The 14,225-nt window shown below is 29.4% G+C and overlaps 1 protein-coding gene across 1 annotated transcript; it reads left to right on the forward strand.

Moving 5' to 3' along the window:
- The first annotated feature begins 741 nt into the window (after positions 1–741).
- LOC124419940 lies at positions 742–1,530 on the forward strand. The gene is made up of 2 exons (XM_046951060.1): positions 742–1,031; positions 1,179–1,530. The coding sequence occupies exons 1-2, from the start codon at positions 1,020–1,022 to the stop codon at positions 1,476–1,478; spliced, it is 312 nt and encodes a 103-aa protein (XP_046807016.1). The 5' UTR covers positions 742–1,019; the 3' UTR covers positions 1,479–1,530.
- Positions 1,531–14,225: the final 12,695 nt, after the last annotated feature.

Genomic DNA, 14,225 nt, shown 5'->3' on the forward strand with positions numbered 1-14,225 from the left:
CTAGTCTATAGTTTAGTCTATAGTCTAGTCTAGTCTATAGTCTAGTCTATAGTATAGTCTATAGCCTAGTCTATAGTCTAGTCTATAGTATATAGACAGACATAGTTATAGTCTAGTCTATACTCTAGTCTGTAGACTAGCCAATAGTCTAGTCTATAGTCTAGTCCTTAGTATAGTCTATAGTCCGGTCTATGATCTAGTCCTTAGTCTAGTCCATAGTCTAGTCTATGATTTGGAAATTTTTGGAAATTTATGTAAAATTAGCTGACAATTTTGGAATATCTATTTCGCAATTAAACGTTGAATCTTAATATTAAAGGTCTTAAAACTTGTAGACTGCTGAATTATTTCAATGTTAATTTTGTAAATATAATGTTTTGTAAATTATAAGGAGTATTTGAGTTTCTAAGAAAATATAATGAAGCTGACCAATTTGTACTTAAATCAATCTAGAGCAGTGTCAATAGTTTTTGTATTTCTTAATTAATAATTCAAATATTATTGTTTAATACAAATTAAATTTACTATCGAAAACTATATAGTGTATTCTAACAGTCGTATCTGCCTCTACTCTATATTAATTTCCCTAATGAGCAGGAAAGACATTTTAGACATGCTCAACAATAAAAACAAAAATCACAAAAAAAAAAAACACATATACAAAAACTAAAATATTGTATCAAAATTAGTAATGAATCTTATTAAGTTGTGGTCATTAAATAATAATATTGTGCCAACATCTAAAATTATCTAAATACCTCAAAAGAAACAAATAGACAGAAAGACATACAGACAGACAATTACCAAAAGAGCTAATGTATAGCAAACTATACAAGATAAATAAATGAAAATAAAATTTTCTTATAAAAGCTGTTGATGATTCGAGGTAATTAAACAGTAACAATAGAACTTTGTTTAAGACAGCATCTTTTCAGCAACAGTAGCAGCAGCAGCTCCATAATATATCCCAAGAAATATTCCCCAAAGAGAAATAATACATAAAACTTAATAGCAGCAACATGTTTAAGTTTGTAAGTATACGAATGTATTATCCTTCCTTGAAATGTTGAATTCCAGTCGAAAGCTATTGAAATGTAATAAATTTCCTTAATTAAATACACGTTCTCACTCTCTTCCTCCCTCTTCACTTCTATTTAACTTAAACTCTCCTCTCCTAGTTGCTTTTGTGCTTAATATCTCTAATTGCTTTGGTGGCTAGCAGACCCAGTGTTTTAGAATCTCATCATGCCGCCTACTCACCGTATTATCATACACCTCTGCTGACATCCTCTCCTTACACTGCTCTTGATGCTGGTGTTGCTGCTTATCATCACGGTGGATTTGTTTCACCTTTATATGGCTCTCATTTGTCTCATGTCTCTCCCCATATCTCACCATATGTTGCCTCCTCTTCGCCCTATATTGGTGGTCATCATTATGGTTTACATCCCTACGATTCGTTGTTTCTAAGACATTAAAAGGTATTTAGTGCCTTTAATGAGGGCAATGAGGCAGTATGTTGCTGGCAATATCGAGAGTAGAATTATGTTGAGTATTATTGTAAAGTACTTAAGTTAACGTTTTAAATGTTTGTAATAAATTATCAAATTTAAATTGATAAGGATATAAATTAAATGGAAGATATTTTTTGGGATATAAATTATAAGAAACAGGTACTAGATTACAATATGTACATGAGACTTGTCTGTAGAATAAACTATAAACTATAGACTAGACTATAGACTAGACTATAGACTAGTATAGACTAGACTATAGACTAGTATAGACTAGACTATATACTAGGCTAGACTATAGACTAGGCTAGACTATAAACTAGACTATGGACCAGACTATAGACTAGACTATAGACCAGAATATAGACTAGACTATAGACCAGAATATAGACTAGACTATAGACTAGACTATAGACCAGACTATAGACTAGACTATAGACTAGACTATAGACTAGACTATAAACTAGACTATAGACTAGACTATAGACTAGACAAATAAAAAAGAAGCAAGCAAATCAAGATGATCTGATTTTAGTGCTACTTTGACTTTTTTCCCATTTTTGTTGGGTTTCTTGTGATTTGGCGATCTTTTATATAGATTTTTTTAATATAAAAGTGGGTAATTAGCCTATAAACTGTCAGCTTTTTGCATGCATTAATCAAGTTACGTTGTAGGTCCTTGTTTCAGGCAGAATTAAAAAAATCTAAAGAATAAGGAGAAAAAAAACCTACCCACAGTTCGCTGATTGGTAACAAGTGTACAACGAGCTTTGGATCGTCCTAAATGTTAGCAAATGTGTTTGTTGTTTTTGGTATTTGTTAAAATTTTCTTTGCATGTTTCTTGTCTTATTTTTAAACAACTAATTTGTTAAATTTGCTGTGATTTTGTATTTATAGTCTAGTCTATAGTCTAGTCTATAGTCTAGTCTATAGTCTAGTCTATAGTCTAGTCTATAGTCTAGTCTATAGTCTAGTCTATAGTCTAGTGTATAGTCTAGTCTATTTCCTCGTCTATAGTCTAGTCTATATCCTCGTCTATAGTCTAGTCTATAGTCTAATCTATATTCTAGTCTATAGTCTAGTCTATAGTCTAGTCTATAGTCAAGTCTATTGTCTAGTCTAGTCTATAGTCTAGTCTATAGTCTAGTCTATAGTCAAGTCTATAGTCTAGTCTATAGTCTAGTCTATATTCTAGACTATAGTCTAGTTTATAGTCTATTCTATGATCTGGTCTATAGTTTAATCCTTGTTGCTTAAGATCTTACAATGTGATTGTGTTTTGAATTTCTTATCTCAGTTTTCTTATAAATCTTAACTTGTTAGTTGATTGAAAATGTTCCTCGGAATAATTAGGCGGAAAATCCACAACTTTTTTATTCCACATTAAATTTATCATCATTTACTGTTAGATTTATTCTCCCAAAATAAAAATCCAAACAAAAAAAAGTAAATTATACATAAAAAGTCATTAAGACGGTACGAATACCAAGAAAAAAAGCATAAATTGTCATGTTAGATTTTTTCTTCTTCTAACGTTTTTATTGCTCCATAAAATGTTAAATGCTTTAATATCGTAAATACATATTTTGTTTGTAGACTACAGTGCTGAACAACTGAAGAGCATTCCTTTACTTTTCAATATCTTAGAAAATCTCAATCATTATCACCAGGGAAACCGAAAACATGCTCTAAAAAAAGTGTTTTAAGCGCTTTAAATATGCCGTAAAAAACTCAAAATATGCTCTTAAAATTTAAAATATATTCTCCAAAAATAAATTTTTTTATTATTTTTTAACATTGAAAAGCTCAAAAAGACTGAAATTGTAATGAAATAATAAATGTTTAATGTCATATTCTACAACATTTTTTTTATAAATGTTTCATCTCATAGTTTGAAGAACTAGTATAATAGAATTCGGTTTTACGTTCAGATAACCAATAAATAACATGAAACCATTTGGTCCCCAAAAAACATATTTCAAACGACAAAGTTTGACACATTTTTTCCAATTGTATTCATAGCTTTTAAACTGACATTTTAATCGGTGTTGTCATAAATTCCAATAATTAGTTTTTTAAACTATAAAAATGGATTGGTCTCATGAAATCAAAAGTAATCGGTTTTATGTCCGATTTAAAAAATAATGCTTTATTGAATAAAAAACTATAACATAACGATTTTTTTTTCAAAATTGTAAAATAGGCTAAAAAATTAAAAAAAAAAATTAAATAAAAAAATAGAATTTTATTTTTTTTAAATAAAGTTTTGAAAAGAAAATTAAAAATGTATAAAAACGAAAAAAGCGAAAACATCAAAATATGCACTAAAAGAGTAATATATGCTTTAAAAACTCGAAAATATGCCTTAAATATGCTAAAAAGTCAAATCATGCAAAATTATGCTCTTATGGGTAAAATATGCAAAAATATGCTCTAACAAATCGATGCCAAAATTCTCAAATTGGTCTGAAACGTGTAAATATCTTATCCAAGAGTCCATACGACGCACCACAAAAAATATGCATTTGCATATTTTGGTTTCCCTGATTATCACATTTCGGACTTATAAATTGCTTATAGTGATAAGATTTTAATATAATATTTTTAAAATAAACTTGTTTCTTCTATAGTCTGAATTCTAGTATTCTATCTGTATGTCTGTCTGTCTGTACGTCCTATATATAGACTTAAATCCCTTGTCGAGTCTGGACCGGTTTTTTATATAGTCTGAATATATTATTGTATATGGTATATAGTTTATAACCTTGTAAAAATCTGGAATATAACTTCGTTCCTAACCTTGACAATAGCTTCGTCTTAAGACTGGACTATAAGCTCTTCTATAGTCATGACTAAAGTCTGGAGTTTAGCATCGTTAATAGTCTAGACTATAGCATCGTCCATTTCTGGACTTTATTAAATTCAAAACCAAATTAGAACTAAGCTTTGATAATTGTCAAAGGCTCTGATTCTTTTCATTTCATATGGACCCTCTTGCTTTACTTTTAATACATACTGTTTTCAAAAATATGTGTCCTTGATGTTAACAGACATTAATATTAATAATACAACATTAGCATTTTTCTTTTCGATTTCATCTTTATCAAGTGAAAATGAAATAAATGCCAAACTAAAGAAGGCAGTGAAAATTTACAATTACCTTCGATTAAAATAATTGCAAATAAATTCAAAAAATATTTATGAATTCTTAGAATATTTAAGAAAATTTCAAAAATAATTAATAGTTAGATAACAAATTATATTTCACTTAAATTAAATTTATTTTTATTCTTGGAATATCGTTAAAATTTCCCCCTAACTAAAGCAACAAAAAATTTCTCTTATTTATAGAAATATTTAAAAGCCACTAAATATTTAGCAAAAATTTTCCAAATACATAATTAACAATTCAAAACAAATTTTAAGAAAAACATTAAAAAAAATCTCTCACACACACAAAGAAATCAATGATGTGTGAAAGACGGCGCTCCGCTGAAAACAATAAAAATAATAACGTTTTAATAATAAATCGACAACAACATGTTGATGGGATGAATGTCACCAGCAATAATGTTATTGCTGTTGATTTTCGTAATAAAAATATTTTTCGATGTTGGTTGGGCCCAAATGTATTATTTTTACCTCTGAAAATCCAAAACAATTTTAAGGAAAAACAAACAACAAAAAGGTTGTTCTTAAATAATTTATTTATGTTTTCTTTTCTCTGAACGAAAACCAAAATGCATATTTAATTTTGCGTAAAAATCATTAGACAGATTGATACAAACATAAATTTGCCACAATAATAATGAATGATGATAATGAATAGAAAAATTTAATTTCGTAGAAAAATATCTTTTATCAATAATGAACTTTTCCAAGTTCTTTTCATTAAGTTCGTGAAGGTTAAAATAATAAAGAAAAATGAGAAAGAATAAAGATAATAGGGAATAAAAGAATAAAAGTACTCTATAAAAGAAAAGTACTCTATAGTCTGGACTATAGTCTGGTCATATTCTAGACAGGACTGTAGTGTGGACTATAGTCTTGTCTACAGTCTGGACTGTAGTGTGGACTATAGTCTGGACTGTAATGTGCACTATAGTCTGTAATAAAGTCTGGACTATAGTCTAAACTGTAGTGGAGGACTATAGACTGGAGCTGTAGACTGGACTCTAGGCTGGAATAGTCTGGTCTATAGTTAAGATCTATAGTCTGGACTAAAATCTGGACTATAATCTAGTCTGTAGTCTGGACTATAATCTTGTCTATATCTTCAACTAAAATCTAAATTAAAGACTGGACTATATTCTGGACTCTAGGCTGGACCCTAGTCTGGTCTTTAGTCTAGATTATAATCTGGACTATAATCTGGTCTGTAGTCTGGACTATAGACCAGACTATACAGATTATAATCTGGATTATAATCTGTATAGTCTGGTCTATAGTCTAGACTATATATAATCTGGACTATAGTCCCGTCTATAGTCTGGGCTATAGTCTTGACTATGACCTGGACTATATAGTCTGGACTACAGACTCGGCTATAATCTAGACTACAGACTGGACTGAACTATAGTCTATAGCCTGGCCTATGATCTCCTCTGTAATCTGGAATATAGTCTGGGCTATTGTTTGGACTGTAGTCTTGACTATATACTGGACTATAGTCTCTGCTATAATCTGGACTATTGGCTGGACCAACTATAGTCTGGATTATAGACTGGACTATAACCTGACCTATTATCTCCTCTATAAATTGGACTATAGTCTAGGCTATCGTCTCGTCTATAATCTGGACTATTGGTTTGATTGTAATCGGATTATAATCTTTTCTTAGAGGATAGACTATAGTCTCGTCTATATTCTAATCTATACTCTGGATTTTATTCTTGTCTATGGTTTGGACTGCGATGACTTTTGTCGTCTCTTTCATAGTCTTGTGTACAGGCTTTTCAACAGCCTCTTCTGTAGTCACGTCTAGTTTATAGTCTGGACTGTAATCGTGTTTATAGTCTCGTCTATTATGAGAACTATAGTCTATTATATAGTCCGGGCTTTAGTGTTGTCTACAGTGTAGTCTATGGTATTGCTATAGACTTGTCTCGTTTTTAGATCTGGCTATACTCTCGTCTATAGTCTAGGTTATAACCACGTCTATAGTCCAGGCTATCGTCACGTCTGTATTATAGAATATATTATTGTCTATAGTACAAACTACAGTCTTGTCTACTGTCTTGTATTCAGTCTAATCTGAAGTGTGGGTCTCGTCTAAAAACTCGCCTAGTCTAGTCTTTTTTATAGTCTCGTCTAGACTCTAGAGTATAATCTCATCTTGAGTATCTAGTCTGGACTATAGTCGTGTTTAAAGTCTCAGCTATTTTTCTGAACTGTAGTCTGGACTATTGTCTCGTCTGTAGTATAATCCCTAGATTTTTCTTCATTTCTGTCTCTTCTATATTCTGGATAATATGGAAATATCATGAAAAAAAATAGGTCAAATCTATAACTTGAAAAAAATCCATTATATATAAAATTCTCTATCATTTGTCAAATCAAACAAATTATTGTCAATTTAATCTCTGTTAAACTAATTTCCATTATTCATACAAAATATAGAATTTATTTGTTGTTAAACTAAATAAAATCCAACAACCATTAACTGCTTGAAAACATCAATCAGTCATCAGTTTTCAAAAAACTGAAAATATTTTGTTACATTATTATTATGTGTGTAATACAATATTAATATCAATAATAACAATAACGATTTCTAAAACTCAACTTTAAAAAAATAGCAAATCATATCGATGACGTATAGACAGCCAGTATTTGTTAGCATATTTGCCATTGTGTATTTTGTATATGTATATATGTATGTATGTGGGTAAAGGAAACGGATGTTGATGTTTTGTCATTGTATTTCGTTTCGTTTGACATCAATTCAGCACGTATTTGTCGTAAAATACGAAAATCATTCATTCATTCACACACACACTCACTCACTCTTAACGGTCCTGTAACACATGTTCATATTAAAGAAAACGATCAGGGGCACATGTGTTAAGACCAAATATATACAAATAATATTAGATTTTTCCATTTTTATGACATTAACTTTTAATACACTTTTAAAATGATTATTAAGGAGAGGTAGAAATTACTATTAAAAATAAGAATTTAATATATCCAAAATACTAAAAAATACTTACAAAACTTCTAAAGATGAGCACACCTATTGTAAAACCTACTTAGCATCAGCCTATATACATATATTTAAACAATTTACTCCCACACACAAAAACCATTAAAATTATTCTACATTTAGATTTTTCTCCATATTCATCCAACCCTGTATGTCTTACGATGTGTAATGCTGTTGACCCATTAGCTTATAATGTTGTTAACAGGATGGAAAGGGATTTTCGTTGTGTTAATATGTTTAAAAAAAGGATACAAAATATGAGTTGTAATATGACATGTTCATAGATTGGGTGTGAAAAATTAAAAAACAAATAATTTTAAAATGAATAAGAAAGTTTAATGAGTCATGCTCGATCATATAATATAATATGTTACCCCAAGCATGATTTGTACTATAGTATCTTATATGATTTGGACTATAGTCTCGTTTATAGTCTGAACTATAGTCTCGTCTATATTTTGGACTATAGTCTCGTCTATAGTCTGGACTATAGTCTCGTCTATAGTCTGGACTATAGTCTCGTCTATAGTTTGGACTATAGTCCCGTCTATAGTTTGGGCTATAGTCTCGTCTATAGTTTGGACTATAGTCTCGTCTATAGTCTGGACTATACTCTCATCTATAATCTTGACTCAGTCTCGTCTATAGTCTTAAGTCTACAATCTCGTCTGTATTCTGCACTATACTCTCGCATATAAACTCGCCTATAGTCTGCATTATAGTCTCGTCTATAGTCTGGAATATAATCTCGTCTATAGTCTAGACTACGGTCTCGTCTGGACTATAGTCTTCCCTATAGTGTGGACTTAAGTCTCGTTTTTTATAGTCTGAACTACAGTCCCGTATACAGTCTGGACTATAGTCTGGACTATAGTCTCTACAATAGTCTGGACTATAGACAAGACTATGGACTACACAGTCTTGTCTAAAGTCTGGACTATATAGTCTTGTCTATAGTCTGGACTATATAGTCTTGTCTATAGTCTGGACTATATAGTCTTGTCTATAGTCTGTACTATAGTCTTTCTATGACTAGACTAAAGTCTTGTCTATATTCTGGTGTTAGTGTTGTCTATAGTCTGATCTATAGTCTCGTATTAGTCTCGTATTAGTCTGGACTATAGCCTCGTCTATAATCTTGACTTCCGAACTCTAGTCTCGTCTATTGTCTGGACCATAGTCTGGACTATAGTCTTATCTGTAGTCTGGACTTTAGTCTTGTTTATAGTCTGTACTATAGTCTTGTCTATAGTCTCGTTTATAGTCTGGATTGAAGCCATTGTCTGCTGTCTTGTCTATAGCCTGGACCACAGTTTTGTCTAAAGTCTATAATATGGACTTTAGTTTTGTCTATAGTGTGTACTATAGTCCCGTCAATTATCTGGACTTTAGTCTTTACTAGTATCATGTATAGTGTCTTCAAAAGTCAAGCCTATAGTATGGCCTATGGTTTCGTCAATAGTATAGACTTTAATAGGGACTATAGACTTTTCTTGGCTCTGAACTATAGAAAACTAAATATTCAGGGCTATGGACCCGTCTATATACTTAACTTTAGGCTGGTGTTCAGTATGGACTGTAGTCACTTATTTTGTCTTTTCTATATCCTAAACTGTACAATAGTCTCAACTATGGCCTAGTGTTGAACCTGGACATAATCGGAATATAACTTTGTCTATAGTCTGCGCTACGGTCTTGTTTATATGTTAGACTATGGTTAAGACTATACAATCTTATTCTACTCTGGATTATTCTCTAGTTTCTATTTTGGGTTGTTGTCTCATTAATAGTCTAGCAGTAGTTTCGTCTATATCCTTAACTATAAATCTATCTTTTGTATGAACTATGGTTCGGTTTTTGTGAATGTTATTGGCTTGCGTTCCAATCTATAGTTTGGACTATAGTCTGGCCTGTAGTAGTCTATAGTTTTGACTATAGTTTCCTACCGTTTGAACTAAAGTCTAGATTTTAGTTTGTATTATTATAGAGTGAAATTATGTCTTAGACTATATATAAAAATATTTAAGTTTTTCATACCCCCGTATATATTTACAATTGTCTGAAAATATTAACAACCATTCTTAATATGACAAACATTTTAGCACGTTTTTAAAAATTCCTAATTTTTCTTAAAATTAAATAGCTGACGGCCTTTTAATGCTCATACAAGTGTCTAAGAATTTTGCAAAAGTCTTGTGAAAGTCATGACATTCTTAACACACTTTCTCATCACCAAATTTTTTACAAAATTATTAATTACATCGTCCTTATTCGACAGTAAAAGACATTTATGTATTTACTAGCTATACCCAGTGTGCTTCGCTACCCTCATCGTAATGGAATAAAATAAATATCATTATTGTAAATGTATATCTGCAATATCAAAAATTCCCCTTTTAGAGAACTCTTTAAGTTTGATTTTATGATTCTAGTCTCAATATTACAGAAAATTAGAAAAAACAGTTGAAGAACGAAAAAGTACCAGACAGTGCCTTTTTAATTTTTTTTTATTAAATCAGGATGACGCATGTTTAATTTTCAACCAGAAACCAAAAAAAATCGCATAAAGATTTTTATACAATCAGGAAGCTACATGTCCAATTTAATGTTTTTAGGTTCAATATTATAGAAAATTCGAAAATTATTAGTGAAAGAACAAAAAAGTACCACAGTATGCTTTTTCAATTTTCGTTCAATTGGGATACTGCGTGTTTAATTTTATGTTTATATATTCAATATTTTAAAAAGCTCTAAAAGTACCAGTACCAGTGAAGTACGAAAAAGTACCAAAGGACCTATTTTATTTAATTTCGTGTTCCTAAGTTCAATATTATAGAAAATTCAAAAAGTACCAGAAAATATTCCAGTTTAAATTTTCATTCACTCAAGTCCCTGATTGCTTTTATAGATTCTAATTAACTCCGGGCTCCACATGCTTAATTTCATGTTTCTAGGATCAATATTATAAAAAACACAAAAAGTACCTTTTGAAGAACGAAAAAGTACCAAAAAGTGCCCTTTTATAGGTTCTCACTTAATCCAGGCTCTAAACGCTTAATTTCATGTTTCTAGGTTCAATATTATAGAAAATTCCTTTTGAAGAACGAAATATTATAGGAAATTCAATAAGTACCTTTTGAAGAACGAACAAGTACCAAAAAGTCCCCTTTTATAGATTCTCATTTACTCCGGGCTCTACATGCTTAATTTCATTTTTCTAGGTTAAATTTTATAGAAAACTCAAAAAGTTCCTTTTGTAGAACGAAAAAGTACCAAAATGTCCGCTTTTATAGATTCTAATTTACTACGTGCTCTATATGCTTAATTTCATGTTTCTAGGTTCAATATTATAGAAAATTCAAAAAGTACCAGTCGAAGTACGAAAAAGTACCAAAAAGTCCCCTTTTATAGATTCTCACTTACTCTGGGCTCTACATGCTTAATTTCATGCTTCTAAGTTTAATTTTAAAGAAAACTCAAGAAAATACCTGTGTAGAACGAAAAAGTACCGAAAAGTCTCTTTATTATTAATTTCATGTTTCGATTTCAATATCAAAGAAAACTCAAAAACTACCAAATGGAGAATGAAAAAGTACCAAAAAATATCACTTGGTACCGGGTTTTCCAAATAACACCTCATTAGCATATTTAGTGTTTCTAAATCTAAAAATTTTATCTAAATTGGATCATTGTGTTTGAATAAAATCAAATTTCCAGTTCTTACCCCTTTTGGTACTTTTTTTCTACCCATTAACGAAATAAAAATTCTATTCCAAAATGTTGCAACATCGTAGTGGGAGCCCGTTATTACGTATTTATATGTATAAGTTAATAAACCAAAATCAATGTTTTATGAAAAAAGTACCAAAAATAGGTACAATTTTCACCCCTTAAACATCCGAATAACCAAAAAGTACTAAATTTATATTTTTATTTTTTCGTCAAGTTATGAAGGAGTCAAAAATATTGTTTGAATGTTCACTGGTTTAAAATATACATGTGGTGCAAAAAAAAGTACCAAAATACAGTTTTTATCCGTTTATTCCCTAAAGGGGCCGAAATTGAAAAAAGTACCAGACACCTGTCCGCTTATTTTTTAAATGAACGACGATAAGCTTTAAACTATTTTTGTATCTTTTCTAGTTTAGGAGATATGAGGTTACCGATTTTACCCGTTTTTACCCTTTTTTACCCCCTAAACATTCGAATTTCCAAAAATCCCGTTTTAGTGGATCTATTTGGTGGATGACCAACCCCTGTCCAAATTTCAGCTCTTTAGCTTTAACCGTTTAGGCTGTGCGATGATGAATCAGTCGATCAGTCAGTCAGTCAGTCAGTCAGTCAGTAACGTTAGAATTTTATATGTATAGATTATTATGCTGACCTTGTTCGCAACTAAATTTTCGTCAAAAAAAAAAAAAGAATGCATACATTCTTCTAAGCCTTCGTCATCGTATCGTCATTATCTTAATCATGTGTTTTGAAATAATTTTACAAGTGTGAATTAAAAATGTTGACTTGAATTTGGTTTTTCTCAATCCAACTAACAGCCTTAAGCATTTCATTTCATTTATTTAATTAAGAAAACAAAAATATTTCTTGTTCAAGAAATAATTTTTCCTGTTGCCTTAGATTTTTATGTATTTTTCATATTTTATTTTTGGCACACATGTACATACATTGTAGTTATGTATGTATGTGTCTTTTGCTTCAAGTTGTGTTCCATCTTAAGTGACTCCCTTTATGGTTGTTTTGGTTTAAAAATAAAAACGAAATCTGTGTGGCAAAGTTTTCTTTTCGAAGTCTGTGTGTGGGTGGTGTTAAGTTACATGTGTAGTTGTGCGTAAGTGGAAATTTATTTTTATGTGGGTTTACTGTGTATTGTGTATTTTCATTAATATTCGTCCTTGCTTTTTTATGGTTTATTTGCAAAAATTCCTGTATTTTTAAATGTTAGGGCTTTTATATGTTAGATTAAAGATTAGGTTAATCAAAGTTAGATCCATTAGAAATACTTCTTAACTTTTTAACAAATAGAAAATTTTCAAAAAGCTTTTTATGAAAAAGATCTTTTGCTTTAGAATAACATTTTCATTTATATTGAATTTTTTATAAAATACAATTTTTCATAGAAAACTTTTTTTGAAATATATATAGCTTTTTCTTAAAAAAAATTATTTTTATTAAGAACATTTTAGAGATAAAAATTACTTTTTGAACACATTTCATTAAAAAAAACTAGCTCTTAAACAAGTTTTTTTATAACACTACTTCAAAAGCTTTTTCATTGAACTTTTTCACAAAAAAATTACTTTTCTTAGAACTTCTTCACAAATAGACATTTTTCATAGAAAATAGCTTTTAATTTTTTTTTATAAAAAAGCTCTTCTTATTGAACAATATTAAAAAAATAACAAATAGAGTCAAGAAAAAAGGATTCTGAAAAAGCTTTTTCATAAAATTAAAGCTGTAAATATCAAGAAAATAGATTTTTTGCAAAAAAATACGATTTAAATTAAAAGAGTTTTTTCTTTAAAAAAAAAAAAATGTTTTTTTATAGTTTATGGATAAAAACGAGCTTTTTCTACAACTTCTTCATAAAAAGCTTTTTCATAAAACTACAGTTAATATAAAGCTTTGATTTCCTAAAAAAATAATTTTTTTACTTTTAAATATTTTTATAAAAACGAACAATTTTAATGACAAATAGCATTTCCATAAAAGTGTTTTTTTTTTAGAAAAACAAAGAAAAAAGCTTTTTTGTAAAAATAACTTTTTCCTAGAAAATAGTATCAAAGCTTTTTCTTAGAAATTGTATTTTTCATAAAAACGAGCTTTTTGCATTAAAACAAATAGCTTTTTATAAAATATAATACAAGAAAAGATAGATTTTATCGCCAAAATATTTTTTTATGCAAAAGAGCTTTTTCATTAAACTTATGATAAAAAAAGCTTTTGTATAAAAAAGTTTTTTTCATTAAAATAAATAGATTTTTTATAAAAAAACACACAAAAATAGATAATTTTAAATAGTTTTTATTGTCAAAATACTTTTTTTATGAAAAAGAGCTTTTTTATGAAATATTTGATAAGAAGAGCTTTTCTATAAAAACGAGCTTTTTAGCCCTGTAGTATGAAAAAGCTTTTATTGCAAACCCTAAAATTTCAACAAAAATAACTTTAATTTCTTATAACATTTATATGATTGCCTTTAGTATGTTTAAATAAATGAAAAAGTTTATATGAATCTTTATACGTACGTCATTTATTCATTTCTAAACAATTGTTTGTTTACTCTCTTACACATACAAACTACCTCTGCTTAAGGCTTTAATACTTACTTAGGCGGCAATAAAAGCTCAAATATATTTAACAACGCGAATATGTTTGTGAATAAAATCCCAGGAAAAACTTACATTGAAAAGTAATGAGTTAAAAAGCTAATAAAACCTCTTTGCACTACTTCTTTATTAGCAATTTGAGTCATTATTTTAACACGGTGATG

Source organism: Lucilia cuprina, chromosome 5 (genome assembly GCF_022045245.1).
Source record: "Lucilia cuprina isolate Lc7/37 chromosome 5, ASM2204524v1, whole genome shotgun sequence".
In the NCBI taxonomy this organism is placed as follows: Eukaryota; Metazoa; Arthropoda; class Insecta; order Diptera; family Calliphoridae; genus Lucilia; species Lucilia cuprina.